This window comes from Mercenaria mercenaria, chromosome 9, assembly GCF_021730395.1.
Source record: "Mercenaria mercenaria strain notata chromosome 9, MADL_Memer_1, whole genome shotgun sequence".
Taxonomy (NCBI): Eukaryota; Metazoa; Mollusca; class Bivalvia; order Venerida; family Veneridae; genus Mercenaria; species Mercenaria mercenaria.
In genome coordinates, this window is record NC_069369.1 from 12,210,305 (window position 1) to 12,229,782 (window position 19,478).

Genomic DNA, 19,478 nt, shown 5'->3' on the forward strand with positions numbered 1-19,478 from the left:
AGTTTAACATATCCCCATTGCATATACTTCTGTACACAGTTTTAGTTTAACATATCCCCATTGCATATACTTCTGTACACAGTTTTAGTTTAACATATCCCCATTGCATATACTTCTGTACACAGTTTTAGTTTAACATATCCCCATTGCATATACTTCTGTACACAGTTTTAGTTTAACATATCCCCATTGCATAGACTTCTGTACACAGTTTTAGTTTAACATATCCCCATTGCATAGACTTCTGTACACAGTTTTAGTTTAACATATCCCCATTGCATATACTTCTGTACACAGTTTTAGTTTAACATATCCCCATTGCATAGACTTCTGTACACAGTTTTAGTTTAACATATCCCCATTGCATAGACTTCTGTACACAGTTTTAGTTTAACATATCCCCATTGCATATACTTCTGTAGACAGTTTTAGTTTAACATATCCCCATTGCATATACATTTTGTATACATTTTATTGTTCCCCATTGCATAAACATTTTTACACAGATTTGGTTTAACATATCCCCATTGCATAAACATTTTGTATACATTTTATCATTCCCCATTGCATAAACATTTTTACACAGATTTGGTTTAATGTATCCCCATTGCATAAACATTTTTACACAGATTTGGTTTAACATATCCCCATTGCATAAACATTTTGTATACATTTTATCATTCCCCATTGCATAAACATTTTTACACAGTTTTAGTTTAACATATCCCCATTGCATATACATTTTGTATACATTTTATCGTTCCCCATTGCATAAACATTTTTACACAGATTTGGTTTAACATATCTCTGTTACATATGTGTTTATCAGGAAGATGATCCAGATTTTAACAAAGTACAGGACATGATCCATGACTTACTGATATGGAGAAAAGAAATCACATCACGAAAAATCACAGCAGAACAGCTCAAAGACCTCAAACAGAAAGTGTCTGCTAAAATTGATCTGGGCAATGCGTAAGTAAAATTGTGCAAACTTAGGCTCTGTCAAGTATTTTGGCTGAATTTTGGACTTGGAAATTGGTTCAGATTTCGTACAAGTCCATGTTTTGTAAAAACCATTTGAATTGTGGCTTTGAAACTTTTAAGAATTGTTTATTATAACAGTCTCTACCAGTAAGCAAGAGTACATAACTCTGTCAAGTATTTTAGCTGAATTATGGCCCTTTTTGGACTTGGAAATCGGTTTAGTTTTCATACAAGTCCAAGTTTTGTCAAAACTATTTGACATGTGGCTTTGAAACTTTGAACACTTGCTTACCATCATGGTCACACATTGCCATATAGTGCAGTTCTTATCCAGAACCACAAATACAGGTATATTGTTTGTCTTATCTATTTTTCTTCCTTTGTCTGAAATTCTCTGGTAATATTTTGACCCCATGCTTTCATCAATTCTTTGAATAGTCGAGCATGCTGTCAACAGACAGCTGACTTGTTAAAGATCTATTGTAGATGAAATTAAAGCTGGATTAAAAACAAGTCTTTTATGTCCTGCATTTGTTGCCACATGGAATGATCAGGTATGTTGTGTATTTCAGATTGCTTGGTTTAGATCTGGTTGTACGAGATGAAGAGGGAAATATTCTCAACCCTGAAGGTGCCAGTGTTGTGCGCATCTACAGAGAAGTAAGTCATCCTGTATGGTTGTATATAGATCTTTCTGGTTTCAAAAGCCAGCTTCCTGACTTTTACTCTAATTTTGTTCAGGCAGTAGAGATTAAAGGGGTTCATAGCTGGGAATAGGCCTATCAGGGTTTTCCCGACGATTTTTCATTTTGGGGACATGATGTCCCTTAGGTTTGCATTTTAGGGGACATACACATGATTTTGGGGGACATTTTCAATATTACTGAGAATTTTTAACTGAAGTTTTGTCCTGTATTGTATAACAACAAAATACGGAATAAAAACAGTAAAAGTCAATTCTTATTCAAATGTAATGTATAAAGCGTCTTGCTTTTAAACTAACTAAAAAGAACTACAAGAAAGAAATTATTGGAAATGACTTTTTGCACATCGAGGTCGCATTCCTGTAGATTTTTGGGGAAGTGACTGCCAAAAATTGTGTAATCCCGCGCTTTTTAGGCGGTAAGGAAAACCCTGGCCTATATAGGGTGGTTGGGCCTGGAAGGGGAAATGGCTTGGTGTTTGGGCAAAAGATATATTAATCCTGATGTAAAGTCAGGGAGTCAAATGTGTTGCACATCTGCTAGGTCAGACAGCCTCATGTGTTGCACATCTGCTAGGTCAGGGAGTCCAATGTACCACATTCTTGCTAAGTCAGGGACTATCTAAATAAAATCGAAATGGAAAACATCCAAGTGTAGATTATCATAGTAAAAAATGTGTGGCTTTAATTAATGACTATAAAGTTGGTTGTGTTTATTAGGAAATATGTATATCTATTTCAGCATGTAGATGTTGCTGACAGACTGAAACGGGAAATGGTATGTAGCTGGTTTAGTAACTTTTTTGAAAATTAGAATGATACCTGTTATTTTTACATTGAACAAAATATGAATTATATTTTTGTCTGATGAAGTGCTATAAATGTGTAAAAAGTTAAAACATGAAAAAAAATGTTTTATACATGTATGTAAGATCAAAATATCTTTCACTCATGAACACCATATGTTACATTTTTACTGATGGTTACACAACTTAAAAAAAAAAATTGATTCTGATGTTTACTTGGTGAAACTAATGCAATCTTGCACTGAAACAAAGGAACATCCTCAATATCTTTCAGTATTATAACACAGTCTTGTTGAAAGTCTACCATAGGTATCTTCTGTAAAGTTAAAAAGGAGTTTTTAAATCCCAGCTGTTAAATCATTCTGTGTTTAATGGCAGAAATGTTACTGTCTTATTACAGCAAGGAGATAAGGATGCCCCTGTAGAAAATAAAGCTTCTGTAGGGGCTACATACAACCTGTATGTGATGTTACACAACTTTGTCTGCCGAGTAGATGACTGTGAAATTCTCATCAACCTGTATGATGCCAAAGATATGAAATATATTTGGTGAGTTACGTCTAGGGAAAATAGCTGTTCATTGCATTTTGCTTATCATTATAACTTTTACACATATTGACAAATAATATTTTCTTTTAGTAGTCATTGCTCATATCTCGAGAGTTGTATGAAAACACTTGTATTTATATTTTAGCAGCTAGTATGTAATACTGTGAAAATTGTGTGGTTTTGGCTTAATATGGCTTTGATGGCATACATATATATTTAATTTTCAAGTTTAGCTGATATAATAAGAGAATTTGTATTTTTGTTGGGATTTCATTTCGTTAATTGCAGCACAGAAGTTTACAGTATTGTTCTTGTATACATTGGTAACTAAATCAATTATTTGTATATACAATTTCCCGAGTTAGATTTTATGACTTACGCCTAATGATAGTCTATGCTAAAATAAAGCTCAGTTTAGTAAGGTTGGCTGTAATTTGAGCCGCGCCATGAGAAAACCAACATAGTGGCTTTGCGACCAGCATGGATCCAGACCAGCCTGCGCATCCGCGCAGTCTGGTCAGGCTCCATGCTGTTCGCTTTTAAAGCCTATTGGAAATAGAGAAACTGTCACCGAACAGCATGGATCCTGACCAGACTGCGCGGATGCGCAGGCTGGTCTGGATCCATGTTGGTCGCATAGCCAATATGTTGGTTTTCCCATGGCATGGCTCATATGTACTTTTGTGAAGAAGGGTTTTTACTGATTTATTTACTTTTATCTTATTTTCAGTGAGAACTACATAGTGAAATGGGACAAGGAAAGACTTCATAAAGATCCAGATTTCCTCAGCAGTATCAGAGTTGTTTTTACAGTAAGTGTCAACTCCTTCAATATTACAGCAAATGAAACTAGTTACAACCTGTTATATCTCTTTTGCAATTAATACGACAATCGAAAAACATTTATCTAACCCCTTGGCTCTCTACAGCATTCCAACCATGAACAAATATAATTTTTTGTACCCTTTTTTTTTCATGACCAGAAACTTGATTTTGAGTGAATAAGTCAGATTACTTGACAAGAACATCTTGTAAGCCCAGTAGGGAATTTTGTATTTTGCTGATAACTTTTATGTACATTTAATGAGTTTTGACGCCCCCCCCCCCCCCATTCCCCTCCAAAAAAAAAAAATTAAATTAAAAGTGATTTTAGAACTTAGCTCACTGTTCTGTATTGTATTTTTCCAGGATTTAGATGCCAAAGATAGACAGAGAGAGAAAGTTTTCATTGTCTTCCAAATTGTTCGCTGTGGTATGTGTTTTTTTTGTTGCATATATTTTTTCTTTTGGACTGTATGCTTTTATAATTTCTATATTCCAGAATACATTATATACCGAAGTGTTTACATTTTTTCAATCAGTTTTGATTCATAGCCAATCAGAAATGACATGTTCATGCCTTTCTGTTATTGACAACACTGTCTAAGATTAAATCTTTCAGTCAAACAATTATTTAAAGGGTACTATATTGAATAAAATATCCTGACTTAATTAGAATGCTGGATTGAAGGTCTCACATTTATAGTTAACTTTATATTGAATTATAGCTTGTATTGATAACTATATTGATTTTATCACCAGGTGTGATGGACTTTAAAGATGTGGATGATAAAAAACAGACCCGTGGTTTACGCCGACCATTTGGTGCTGCAGGTACGGTACACATTTAATTAATTCTTATATTGTAAATCTTTGCTGTGAATTTATCTGCTGAGAAACTGAAAGTGTAAAATTTATAGTGACTAGTAGTGACAAACTGTGTATTTACATAATTCATTTAACTCTATTTTTTTAAAATTCTTGTTATGAAATGATAATATGAAGTATAAAAAGTGATTTCATTACCGGTATACATTTCAGCAATGGATATAACAGAGAAATTACAGGGTACGGTATCAAACACGTCAATGACTGATGAGCAAGAAGAGTTTATACCATTCCTACAGTATGTATACTAAATTTTGTCCTATCTTATGTACATAAATGTTTAGGTTTCATACATAAGGATACGCAAAGGGTTTTATTGTTGCCTATGTGTCTTAATTCAGATCAGTGCTACATTATATTGCTATGCTTTCGTGGTAAAAGACTTGTGAGGTCTAATTCATTTGTTTTTACAGTCAAACTTTGTTCACTCAGACTAGATGGGACTGGGAAATTTTGTTAGAGCTGTCTGTTGTTAGAGCAAATATACAACATACATTGATTTTGCCTAGACATGGCGATGAGTTTGAGCAAAGGACAATGTGTGTTCGAATTAAACAAGTTTGAGCGAATCTTTGTTTGACTGTATTTACTAACTGGTCATTTGTTTGATACATTTTTCCTGAAACAATTAACATACTCTGTTATTTGGTATAAGTGATGGATGCTTTTTGTTTTTGGCGGTTCATTTAGATATATTTCAAAAATTAAATTTTTTGAGGTACTGAATTTCATAATAGTCTGAAGGAGTAGAAACTGTTATTTGGTTGAATTGTTAGTTGTCAAGTACACTGGGAACCCGTTATAACGCTGTCGTCGGGGTCCAAGGTCCGAGACCCGCGGATCTAGCGGGGTTAAATTTATAACGCGGGTTGGTCGTATATACGGTATATGCAATACCCCACCCACCGGTAATGTATTAGACGCATTTTGAACGCTGTTTATGTTACATAAGAAATTAAGAATGTACAAACGGGATATTTATTTACCTTAAATGCTACTAAAAAATACATTAAAAGAATTATAACGCTGTGTCAGCTTCTCATTTCGTCGTGATTCTAAAAGAAAGTTGGAATTCTGTAACCCGGAAGTAAACATATAACGCTGTGTGAGGAGTGCGCGTTCGTGAAAATCACATATGCAATGCAGTTGCAATGGGGTTTTATATAACTAAAACAGGCGGACAGACTTTAAAAATTTAATTGTGAAAAAATAAACAAAATCGATGAATAAGATAGAAAATTGTTAATTCACCGTCGTGATCACTACCAAAAACGGCTGCATTTTATTACAAATCTGGGCCTGTTGTTTGATTTTTTATTCACTCAAATGTTCATGTCATCCGCTTAATTGGTGCAAACTTAAACAGTTTGATAGTTGACTGACCGATGTTACACACTTGTTAATGCAAACAATTTAATTTTGACACGGTACTGATTGCCTAATTGTCACAGGTCTACATGTATTGAAACTTTAACAAAGGCGATACGCAAACAAGTAAGCTAGCAGACGATTATTGATTTTTGTGACAGTTGTCATGGAAAGGTGTTAAAGTACACAGGTACTTGTAGTTTTAACGCTGGTTATAATCAAATTAAGTAACATCTGCGGATTTTTTTTTTTTTTTTTTTTTTTTTAACCCTCTAAAATTTGGGAGCCAAGGCCATACAGCGTTATACCGAGGACCGCGGTATATCGAGTAGCGTTATAACGGGTTTCGAGTGTAATTAGGATTTTTTTGTCAACATAAAATTATTTTAATATGGTAAAATGATAACTGAAAGTAGACTTCGCACTGCCAACCAAATCCACTTTAAAGCATGTGTGTTAGAATATTGAGTGAAGATGATACTGGTTATGTTTACAGTGTTTATTTTGTGGAATTTTAGATGTGGTGACAAGGAGTTTATGGACAGTTGTGTACGTAAGACTGTGACAGGTAAAGAAATCAACCATCGTGGACAGGGATTGTTTGTCTCTCTCAAACTGCTGAAAGGTGACATAAAACAGGTACTTCATACAGTTCTTTCTTTTCATTTTACTTGAATTTTTGACTGGAATAAATTTATAGTGGATTGTTTAGTCTGTGCAGTTTGAATATCATTTTTGCGATATCACAGAGCTGAAGATAAGCTGCGTATTTGCATATTTACAGAATTAAATTTGCAGAAAACCCAGTTGAATTCATACAGTGTGCCTACTGAAAAACAGTTAAAATTCTTAATACCAATACATTAAAAATTGCTTGCGTATCGCATTTTCCGTATTATATAATGGGTACGAGACTTTAACACTAGACAACAGACTGGTTATACATTATGGCAGAACAGGTTGCTATTTATCGGAAATATCACAGGACCATTCTGACAGTATGAGCAATTTTATTTCGATGCTTTGTAAACAATAACTATGCCGATGAAATAGCCACTTCTGGTACTAAAGAAGTCCGACTGCATTAAAAGTGCAAAAAAACACAATGGAACGAAAGTATCCCAAAAAACATTATATGTTAACCCATTTGGTTTTAGTAGATACCCAATTCTGAGAAGTCTGGGTAATAATATTATTTTTACCCAGTTCAGATTTCCAATACCCGATTCAGACAAAAAGTGATGGGTAAATACCCAGTTGCACCAAAAGCTTATCTGGAGCTCTGAATAATCAAGTTGTATTGCTCAAATGTTGTGTGTTAAACAACTTTACATGCTTCTGGATCATAGGGATATTAGGGTTCAGTTACCAAGTGACAGTGATGATTATTTTAAACCAGTTCCCCATTAGCCTTGTTGTTTTGCAGTTGTCAGTTTGTTCTATGTGAGGAAACCATACAGCTGGCATGGTACAGATTTGTACCTGACCTTACCAAGGTACACAAACCTGATCTCCATGTTGCAGGGTACTTAAATATACTAGAAACAACAACGACTGACAATTTAGTGATTCTGGAAAGAATGATCACACTAAGGTCAGTGTATTTGTGTAACTAAATTTTACTCTTATACTTAATGCTTTCAGATCAGAGAAGATTTTCCACATCTTGTACAGCCGAGTACTACAGTGGTTAGGAAAATGGGCTTCCCTGATGTCATACTGCCAGGTAAATTGTTATAGATATGGTGAAAAAAGCTTAATTATCTGTCCAAAACAGTGCTTTATATCATTTATATAATTTGAATGGTATACCTCAGAAATAATGATGTTTGTATGTAATAACCAGAATGAATTAAGAAACCTTAACATTCATGAATATGCCTTGAAGTGACTGATACACAATGTTTCTGCTTAATATGATATATTACAATGGCTGACATTGGACCTGTCTGGGTGTATTCAGCTTTGATGGGCTACTTTGTAAAGTGGATCACAGGGTTGAATCTTCACCAGTCAATTTTAAAAGAGATACCTGTATTTTTAATCCCCCTTCACGAGTGGTGGGGGGTTATAGGAATGGTTGGTCCGTAACATTTTGTGTCTGCTCCATATCTCCTAAACCCCTTGAAGGATTTTCATGAAACTTGGGTCAAATGTGCAGAACTTCTGAGTCAGCCATGTCGGTTCAAGGTCAAGGGTTTAAGCCTTCCATTTTGTGTCCGCTCTGTATCTCCTAAACCCCTTGAAGGATTTCCATGATACTTGAATCAGATGATCACCTCATCAAGATGATTTGCAGAACTCATGCGTCAGCTGTGTTGACTCAAGGTCAAGGTCACAACTCAAGGTCAAAGGTTTGAGCCTTCCATTTTGTGTCCACTCTGTATCTCCTAAACCCCTTGAAGGATTTTCATGAAACTTGGGTCAAATGTGCAGAACTTCTGAATCAGCTATGTCGGCTCAATGTCAAGGGTTTGAGCCTTCCATTTTGTGTCTTCTCTGTATCTCCTAAACCCCTTGAAGGATTTCTATGATACTTGAAACAGATGATCACCACATCAAGATGATTTGCAGAGCTCATGCGTCAGCCGTGTTGATTTCAAGGTCAAGGTCACAATGCAAGGTCAAAGGTTTGACTTTGAGCCTTCCATTTCATGTCCACTCTGTATTTGCTAAGCCCCTTAAAGGATTTTCATGATACTCGAGTCAAATGATCACCTCATCAAGACGATGTGCAGAACTCATGAGTCAGCCAAGTTGGCTCAAGGTCAAGGTCACAACTCAAGGTCAAATGTTTGAGCCTTCCATTTTGTGTCCGTTCTGTATCTCCTAAACCCCTTGAAGGATTTTCATGAAACTTGAGTCAAATGATCACCTCATCAAGACGTTGTGCAGAACTCATGTGTCAGCCATGTTGACTCAAGGTCAAGGTCACAACTCAAGGTCAAGGGTTTGAACTCTGTATCTCTAAACCCCTTGAAGGATTTTCATGAAACTTTGGTCAAATGATCATCAAGACGATGTGCAGAACTCATGAGTCAGACGTGTTGGCTCAAGGTCAAGGTCACAACTCAGGGTCAAAGGTTTGAGCCTTCTGTTTTGTGTCTGCTCTGTTTCTCCTAAACCCCTTGAAGTATTTTCAAATTCATTGATTTCCTCATACATGGACAATAAAATATACTTAACAGAGTCAGTGCTTCCACCCAGTACCATCAACCCTTTCAGTATCCATGACAGCGGCAGGGGATATAGCTGTCTTTCAGACAGCCTTGTGTTAAAAAGTAGCAGAAAGGAATTTTATCAAGGTTTTCTTGTGGTGTTTATTGTGCAAATGTGACTTTGTCTTTAAAAAAACCCAACTTACTATCAAATTTGAATTGCTATGTATTTCCCTGTAATAAGTTATCAAGGATATATGTAGTTGATTTAGGTCTGTTTTATATCAGGTGATGTACGTAATGATATCTACGTAACAATCCTGGAGGGAGAGTTCAACCGAGGGTCAAAAACAGCAGATAAGAATGTAGAGGTCAGCATGTTGGTGTGCAATAAACAAGGAGAGGTTCTCAAAGTAAGCCTTAATTGTTGTTTTAGGGGAGATAATGGAATGCAAAATTTGGCAAGACTGCATAATTATCCCTTCAAAACTGAAAAATGGTAATGAAAATTATTGAGACTTATTGCACGCAATTACCTCACATCAACAGACTGGATCAGACAAAGTCTGCATTTATTTTGCTTGGTTGCATTCTATGCTTCTAAAAGTTGTAGGAAGTTTTGGACATACTTTCTGGTCCTTTTGGATCATAGAGTCCACTCAATATGAATGTATAACATAATGTGAATTGAGCCTGTGCTAGGGGAAGTTAGACATGTTGTACATGAACCGAGTCTGCGCTAGGGGAAGTTAGACATGTTGTACATGAACCGAGCCTGTGCTAGGGGAAGTTAGACATGTTGTACATGAACCGAGCCTGTGCTAGGGGAAGTTAGACATGTTGTACATGAACCGAGCCTGTGCTAGGGGAAGTTAGACATGTTGTACATGAACCGAGCCTGTGCTAGGGGAAGTTAGACATGTTGTACATGAATTGAGTCTGCTGTCATTGTGTTTAGTTGGGTTCTGTGCTTCTAAAGGGTCTTCTTGAAGATTTTATTTCTTGTAGTAAGAAGTATGATTATAGTTTTGCTCATCTTTAGCATTTTGTGTTCAGAGACTTGTTGGCATGGAAATATAAGTATTTCCAACATAGCTCTCCCATACTGCTTGTTAGATTTCTATGGGGTGCTGTTTTAACAAATGTCACCCACAACAATGTTGCACCAAAATCTCTAAAGACCAAACTGGAAAGCCAAAAGTTTGCAACAACTGTTTCCTGAGCTGTACTTTCAGGAAGTGATAATCATGATTGTAAAACAAGGGTTTGTTTTTGTTTTTCACGTAATGATAAACATGATCGTAAACAAGTTTTGTATTTCAGGGAGTGATAAACCCAGGTTGTGGAAATGATGGTAGCTCAGAGTGTAAAACTCTTATATACTATCATGAAGACAAGCCAAAATGGTTGGAAATTGTCAAGGTATATCTTGCTGTAAATTATTTTGTTGAAATGATGTACTGTTTACTTCATACATTATTCTGTTATATGATTTATGTTGATGATACCCATGATATGTTGTTTTTGTTAAGAATAAAAAAAAATGTATTTTTTTATAAGAAGTACAGTTCTATAGAAATTATACAAATAGAACTTTTGGAATTAGAATATTTTTAGTTGTTTTCCACGGATTCTGAGTTTAAAGGCTTCATTTGAAATTCCTTTCAAACACAGTCAAGAAATGAAGTAGCTTATATCTTTTCTGTTTACATGAACATTGCATTATCTATACTGATGTATGAGGCAGATATAATTTTGTAGCATTATGGTTTTAGGTAAAGTCTTTGTGTAGGGGATGAATACACATATATATTGATTAAATACACCTTTTAAACAATAGGAAGTTTTATAACGGAAGATTTTGCTCTGCATTTTCCTTTATGTGCCACCGCCCGCTTAGCTCAGTAGGGAGAGCGTTGGTCTACGATGCATGTACGAGTTCAATCCCCGGGGGCTATGTTCTCCGTGAGATTTGATAAAGACATCGTTCTGAAATCTCGTATCCACTCGATAATCATGCGGGGATTGCAGTACTTGAGAGAACATGTTTGTACTGTAAAATCAGAACATGGTTAGGTTAACTGCGCCTCCATGACTGAATACTGTGAAAACGGTTACCCAAAACAACAAACAATTCCTTTGTATGCTCAATCATAATGCGTGATGGATCTTCTTAAAACTTCTTTTTGTTGTTTTTATATAATGTTTACAATAATGTATACATTTTGTACTATCTGTTTTGAAGAATCCTAGAACATTTTGTTTGTGATTTATTTCAGCAAAAGACAAGAATGAGAAACCATTTGCTATGGCCTTTGTGAAGTTACTCAACAAGAATGGTACAACACTGAAGGATGAGGAGCATGATCTTCTCCTTTATAAGGTTATAACAAGTTTTTGTTACATAACTTTGTGAGGATCACTATAATGTATTTCTCTGATACTGCAACACTTAACCCTTACCATGCTAAATTTCTAAAATGAACTTGTTCATCTTTCTATTTTAGCTCGATTGTGATGAAAGCTTCAAGCTTATTTGAACCACTCTCGAGTCCGCTTCCTGGAAAATTCAGTACTGGTGTCATATGAGAAGTCATGGACATGAGCCCAGTTGGGCTCGAACCCACAACCCCCCGGGGTGAGCGGCAGACACCTTAACCACTAGACCACAGCTCCAATTGTTCATTAACATCCATTGTTACAGTATTTTGAAGTTACATATCTGTGAAATGATAAAGTTGTCCTCTATAGCATTTATTATTTGTTTAATAGGAATGTTCTGAAGTTGTATCACAACACATGCCTTCCATAGGCAATGTTTGGTAAAATGCTATTGTCTTACGTGATGACTTATGTGTACAAACACGGCCATTGAGCATTGTGACCTCTGGAGTATTCTGCCTTTGTGTTCTATAGATTTCATTGGAATTCAGTAGCTGTATTACAGTTTTATTGAGGAAAACAGCATTTGAAAAACACTTTGGGATTATAAATATAACAGACATAAAGGTCCTTGATATCAGCAAATGTGATGATTGTAAAAGTCTGAACATTAACTGATGCTGGCATTAAATATAATTTTTATGCCCCCGAAGGGAGGCATATAGTTTTTGAACCGTCTGTCTGTCGGTCTGTCGGTCTGTCCGCATTTTTCGTGTCCGGTCCATATCTTTGTCATCGATGGATGGATTTTCAAATAACTTGGCATGAATGTTACCACAGTAAGACGATGTGTCGCGCGCAAGACCCAGGTCCGTAGCTCAAAGGTCAAGGTCACACTTAGACATTAAAGGTTATTGCATTGATGGGCGTGTCCGGTCCATATCTTTGTCATTGATGGATGGATTTTCAAATAACTTGGCATGAATGTGTACCACAGTAAGACGACGTGTCGCGCGCAAGACCCATGTCCGTACCTCAAAGGTCAAGGTCACACTTAGACATTAAGGGATAGTGCATTGATGGGCGTGTCCGGTCCATATCTTTGTCATAGATGGATGGATTTTCAAATAACTTGGCATGAATGTGTACCACAGTAAGATGACGTGTCGCGCGCAAGACCCAGGTCCATATCTCAAAGGTCAAGGTCACACTTAGACATTAAGGGATAGTGCATTGATGGGCGTGTCCGGTCCATATCTTTGTCATCGATGGATGGATTTTCAAATAACTTGGCATGAATGTGTACCACAGTAAGACGACGTGTCATGCGCAAGACCCAGGTCCGTAGCTCAAAGGTCAAGGTCACACTTAGATGTTAAAGGTCTTTTTTCATGATAGTGCATTGATGGGCGTGTCCGGTCCATATCTTTGTCATTCATGCATGGATTTTAAAATAACTACGCATAAATGTGTGACACAGTAAGACGTGTCGCGCGCGCAAGACCCAGCTCCGTAGGTCAAAGGTCCTAAACTCGAACATCGGCCATAACTATTCATTTAAAGTGCCATCGGGGGCATGTGTCATCCTATGGAGACAGCTCTTGTTTCATGTTTAATATTTTTGGTGTCTGAAAGAAAAATGTTTGGTTAGCACTTTGATTAATTTGGTTGCAATTTGCTCCTTAATTGTGATAATGATAAATTGCTTTTGATTTTCTCACTAGATTGATTATAAGAAGGAAGACAAGATGCATCAAGCTTACCTTGACCTTCCGTCAACCTTGAAGGAACTCGAAGCCAGCAATATCCCCGGTTCTGGACATTTCGGACCTAGTGGTGCCGGGACCCATTCACGTCTTCCAAAAATACCTCTGTTTAATGGACCATATTCTTTGAGTTACAAGGATAGTTTTAAAATTGCCACCTATGTGTGTTCAACAAAGCTCACCCACAATGGTAAGTTTTGTGTATACAAAGGTTACTGGTGATATCTTTATGTTCTATAACTAAATGTCATATATATTTGTACTGCGGAGTATACATGGTGTAGTCAGTTGACAGTATTATCCAAAAATATTTTATTTTTATATGGCTTAAGAATATGTTGGGTTTAGAAAGTTCAATGATTATAGGTTACTGTAAATAAACAAAATATCCAGGGGATTAATTTTTACTATATTTGCTCACTGACTGTGATCTTGAAAAGAAATGGTCACAAAAGTGCTGTTATTGTTATAAGTATTAACTATATATTTCACAAAATGGTTATACGTCTTCGATATTTTATCTCATTAACTAATTCTAGTTAAAGAACTAGCAAGTTTTGGGCGCTGATTTTACTGTATTAAATTTGTATTGAGAAATACGTCTGAGTTTTGCAGCAAAGATATGCAACTTTACTGGCTCCGTGAAAGAACAGGTGTTTGTTTTCTAAATGCATTACTAATGATTTTATTGTTACAAACATTCTTAAAGTATAAATGAGCCATGCCATGGGAAAACCAACATAGTGGGTGTGCGACCAGCATGGATCCAGACCAGCCTGCGCATCCGCGCAGTCTGGTCAGGATCCATACTGTTCGCTAACAGTTTCTCCAATTCCAATAGGCTTTAAAAGCGAACAGCATGGAGCCTGACCAGACTGCGCGGATGCGCAGGCTGGTCTGGATCCATGCTGGTCGCACACCCACTATGTTGGTTTTCCCATGGCACGGCTCAAATTGTTAAAGTATGATAATATTATTAGTTACACTGCTTGTTGGTGACAGGATACGGGATATACGCTGTCTCGAAAATCCATATCAGGCTCGAAAATCCGTATCAGGCTCGAGAGCGAAGCTCGAGCCTGATATGGATTTTCGAGACAGCGTATATCTCGTATTCTGTCACCAACAAGCAGTGTAACGATTTTATCTTGCCGACTACCCTTTACTTACATGCTATAATCAACACATTTTGTAAATTAACAAAGCTACTTACAGTGCAGACTGGAATCCTACAAATCATTTGTTTGGTCATCACTAGTTGATTTACACTAGCCATAAAATGCACAATGACCTGTGTTTTGGTTAAATCACAAAACACAAAAGCTCATTTACACAGGTTATGAACTGGTTTAGATTAGAAACACTAAAAAACTTCTTGTTCCATCCCTTCGAAAGTTAACGGATATCATGATGTCATAAATGTCTTGATACTTCGGCTTTCATCCCGTTTCCTGTTAAATCATTTATCTTGCACGTAGATTAAATGATCCTACAATAAACTGCTGAGTAACAAATATGTCAATTCCTTTATTTCACGATGATTTACTATTTAACTTCCAAAACAAGATTTCAACGTCCGTGTATTCCATAGAGAGTTATTCCGCTTTTACGGCTAACTTTTGTCAAACTTCATGAGCCTCAACTTAAGTAGAATGAAATCGGCAAGAAAACACTAAATTTACTCTCAGAAACAATACTATCACCGAAGCTGATAAATAATCTGGCTTGATTCAATTAAGCCAGCAGTGTGGCAGCCATTTTGTTTTAATCAAAATTCATATCTGAAATATACTAGCAGGATATGGAATATATCCTGTCTCCATGTGACGTCTATTGACCAATAGAAATGCAAGAAACTTGTAGGAGGCAAGATAAACTGTTATACTAGGGCTGTCCTAATAAATTGTAGGCTCCTGGAATAAATCATTATTGATGTTCAGTTGTATATTATACATATTATGTTTTGTTTATTTCCAAGGAACTAAGTACAGAAAATGTGTTTAAGTTATTATTGTGGTTTAATACGTGAGTGGTAAAGGTTGCTGACTTCGAATCATGTGCCCCTGACTGTGGGTTTGAACCTCGTTAACGGCACTGAATTCTTCATGTCAGGAAGCCATCCAGCTGGCTTAAGGAAGGTCGATGGTTCTGCCCAAGTGCCTGCCTGTAATAATGCAAGAAGGGGCACCTGGGGTCTTCCTCCAGCATTAAAAGCTGGAAAGTTGCCAATAATTCTTTGTATTTGAATGCATTAGAGAAATAGAATATTAAAGGTGCACAACACCAAATGATAACTTGTATCAGTTGCATTGTGTTTATTTTTTTTTTAAATTTTGATGTCATCAGAAGGCATATTCCTTCAAATCCAAAGTCTAAGTTCTAGTACTGAATACAATTGGATTTCTGTTCTGAACTGTTTCACTGTTCAGATCTGAAATCTATATTGAGAAAAAGCATTTAGCAAACACACAACTGCTTTCTACTAACTCATATTAGCAGTAGAATTTTGACTTGGTTATGTTATTTAACCTTTAGCCTGCTGGCAGCAAGTGATTCTGCCTTTGCGACCAGTAGAGACCAAGATCAGCTAACACATCCCTGCAGCCTGATCATGGTCTGCACTGGTCGCTTTTCAGTCAGTAAATTTTCAGTGAACACCCCTTCAAATAATAAATGGTACTGCCCAAATTGAATGATGGACCAGTCCATTTTAAAAATTTAGCAGTCTAAGGGTTAAATGGATATTATAGTATGGAAGTTTGTACATTTTTGATGGCAGTGGATTTACTGGGTCTGTTGAGATGGCAGGAAGTTATGAGTGACCAAACGATGCTCAAGAAACACCTTGAACATTTGATGCGTGTCGATGGTGAGGAGATAGTCAAGGTACACAACTCTGCCTGCATGTTATAGCACAATACATACATGTATGGAAACCGGATTTGGACCTGTGCTTCAAGTTTTCTTGCAGTTAGGCTTCTGTCATCTTCTGTCATACTGTTAGTTCACAGAGAATAAAAAATATATTTCAAGTTTTATTAAACTGTTGTCTTCAATTATTCTAAAATTCCTTTGTTGCTTTTTTGGTCTCGCTCTGAAAACAAATATTTTGGAACTAATTTTCTGTGAACTTGCGTGTAACTGTCCTAAAATAAAGGTGATAGACATGTGCTAGTATGGTTTTGGAGGATAGCTTTATGATCAAGACTACTGCAACAGAACTTCAGTACCGTGTCAGACTTAATTACTATAGACATGAAACTGTTACCCAATCTTAACTTCAGCCTGAGTAATAGTTGTGTATATATCATGTGCTTAAAATTTTGTTGGGTCATGAATTTGTTAATATCAGAAAAAAAAGTTAAAAAATTGGGATATGATCCCAATGCATTATAATTATTGCAAAGTAAATGATCCAGATATAAAATTTGGCAAAAAATACCAGAGATATTTTGCAGTTGTTTGTGCCAAAAAGCCAGTCTTGAGAAAATATTCTTAATTGGATGAAAATATAAAGTTTCTACAAAATTTTCTGCCAAAATAAAAGTATAAAAGATATGTTAGATTGTTCCTTTCCAATTCTTCAGAAATGTGAAAAATAGTTGATGGCTTATTTTGGATTGGGTAATAGTTTAGAGCATGCTAGAAGTGTTAATAATGATAATAAGATTTTTCTTCTGTTCAGTTGATCTGCTAGGTTGCCTTAAATGGCAGAAGATACTAAATGAGAATGATACAGCCTCGTTAAAGAAGCACTTGACATGTTTAATGCGAGTAGATGGTGAAGAGATTGTGAAGGTAGACTTGTGTGTCGTACAACATGGTTAAACTAACATTAACCAAACATAATGCTTGTGTTTTTGTTTTAGACTTGGCTAACTTTGCATTAACACATACCTTTTATGGCTGGGTGCGCTTTCTTTTACAGTTTTCATGAGTTTAGGTTAGAAAGTGGCAAAGTCTTACGTTTTGCTTTTGGTTTTGTGTTCCATTATTATAAATTATGATACCATAGTACATCTATGTTGATTTGGAAATTACTCTATAATATACAGTTTTGTAGTGTTTTCTAAATTGTTCATTGTGTGTCAGATGAGATTAACTTTAACCCTTACCATGCTGGACACAATTGGTTCTTGCCTTTGCAAGCAGTGTAGTTTGCTATTCAGCCAGTACCTTTTTGGTAAGCACCCATTTTAACAGTTAATGGTACTGTCCAAATTGGAAGATGGACAAGTACATTATAGAAATTTAGCATGGTAAGGGTTAACTTAAATCCCTTACTGCAGAGAGCAGAGACAAGATAGTTCTTCTATGTTGACTCAGTAGTGTACACAGTTTTGTATGTGAATGAATGGAGAGCAGACAACATTTTGGAGAACTATACTAACTGCTTATATAGCAATGCCTGTTGAGCTTTTTATTTTAGCTCAACTATTCAAAGAATAGTCTAGCTATTCTACTCACCCTGGCGTTGGCATCGGCGTCACACCTTGGTTAAGTTTTTGCATGCAAGTACATACAGCCATCAATTAAAGGCATATAGCTTTGAAACTTATTTTTGCTTTTTCTAGGTTAATTACCAACCTCACTGGGTCAAGTCCCATAACTCTGACATGTATTTTGAGCAAATTATGCCCCCTTTTGGACTTCGAAAATTTTGGTTAAAGTTTTTACATGCAAGTTACTGTCTCCAAAACTAATGCAGATATTGAATTGAAACTTCACATGCATTTTCAGGGTTATAAAACTAGTTGATAGCAGCAAGTCCCATAACTCTGACCTTCATTTTGGCCCAATTATGCCCCCTTTTGGACTTAGAAAATTCTAGTTAAAGTTTTGCGTGCAAGTACATACAGCTCTTTCTAAAAGGCATATAGATTTGAAACTTATTTTTTCTTTTTCTAGATCAGTTACCAACCTCACTGGGTCAAGTCCCATAACTGTGACATGTATTTTGAGCAAATAATACCCCTTTTTGGACTTAGAAAATTCTGGTTAAAGTTTTACATGTGAGTTACTATCTCCAGAACTAATGCAGATATTGAATTGAAACTTCACATGTGTCTTCGGGGTTATAAAACTTGTTGATAGCACCAAGTCCCATAACTCTGACCTTCATTTTGGCTAAATTACGCCCCCTTTTGGACTTAGAAAATTCTAGTTAAGTTTTGCGTGCAAGTACATACAGCTATTACTAATAGGCATATAGATTTGAAACTTATTTTTTCTTTTTCTAGATCAATTAACAACCTCACTGGATCAAGTCCCATAACTCTGACATGTATATTGAGCAAATTATTACCCTTTTTGGACTGAGAAAATCCTGGTTAAAGTTTTGCGTTCAAGTACATACAGCTATAACTAAAGGGCATATAGATTTGAAACTTATTTTTTCTTTTTCTAGATCAATTACCAATCTCACTGGGTCAAGTCACATAACTCTGGCATGTATTTTGGGCAAATTATGCCCCCTTTTGGACTTAGACATTTCTGGTTAAAGTTTTACATGCAAGTTACTATCTCCAAAACTAATGCAGATATTGAAAAGAAACTTCACAATGTCATGTGCCTTCGGGGTTATAAACTTAGTTGATAGCACCAAGTCCCATAACTCTGCCATGACTTTTGGTCAAATTTTGTCCCCTTTTGAACTTAAAACTCTTTTGATATTTAACCTTTTTGGTAATATTTTCCTGCTTCTGGGACAATATTTCGAATAGTCGAGCTTGGCTGTCTTACGGACAGCTCTTGTTGCTTTTCTTTTGATAGACTGAACATTGAGATAGTGGTATTTTGTTTCAGTTTAGCATTTCATACAATTTCTAGGTTTTGAAGGTGATGGGCTGCCTTGGGAAGAGGGTTTCTTTTTTTCACATCATCCATTTAGCTTGCTTACAGAATGCCGAGGGTTCTACCCAGGGTGCCCACCCATGATGAAATAATGCAAGAAGGGGCACCTAGGGTCTTCCTCCACCATCAAAGCTGGAAAGTTGCCATATGACCTACAATTGTGTTGATACGACGTTAAACCCAACAAAATAAATAAAAT

At 36.1% G+C, this 19,478-nt stretch overlaps 1 protein-coding gene across 1 annotated transcript in view; it reads left to right on the forward strand.

The window, feature by feature from the left end:
- The window catches only part of LOC123546475 (dedicator of cytokinesis protein 1-like), a 123,622-nt gene that overhangs the window by 12,957 nt on the left and 91,187 nt on the right, over nt 1-19,478 (forward strand). Inside the window, exons 5-20 of the mRNA XM_053550407.1 lie at nt 830-975; nt 1,560-1,647; nt 2,433-2,468; nt 2,897-3,045; nt 3,776-3,857; nt 4,234-4,297; nt 4,627-4,698; nt 4,906-4,990; nt 6,639-6,759; nt 7,765-7,846; nt 9,567-9,691; nt 10,602-10,700; nt 11,054-11,066; nt 11,558-11,661; nt 13,385-13,616; nt 16,206-16,312. Coding sequence (XP_053406382.1) covers nt 830-975; nt 1,560-1,647; nt 2,433-2,468; nt 2,897-3,045; nt 3,776-3,857; nt 4,234-4,297; nt 4,627-4,698; nt 4,906-4,990; nt 6,639-6,759; nt 7,765-7,846; nt 9,567-9,691; nt 10,602-10,700; nt 11,054-11,066; nt 11,558-11,661; nt 13,385-13,616; nt 16,206-16,312 — 1,605 coding nt within the window. The remainder of the gene's footprint in view (nt 1-829; nt 976-1,559; nt 1,648-2,432; nt 2,469-2,896; nt 3,046-3,775; nt 3,858-4,233; nt 4,298-4,626; nt 4,699-4,905; nt 4,991-6,638; nt 6,760-7,764; nt 7,847-9,566; nt 9,692-10,601; nt 10,701-11,053; nt 11,067-11,557; nt 11,662-13,384; nt 13,617-16,205; nt 16,313-19,478) is intronic.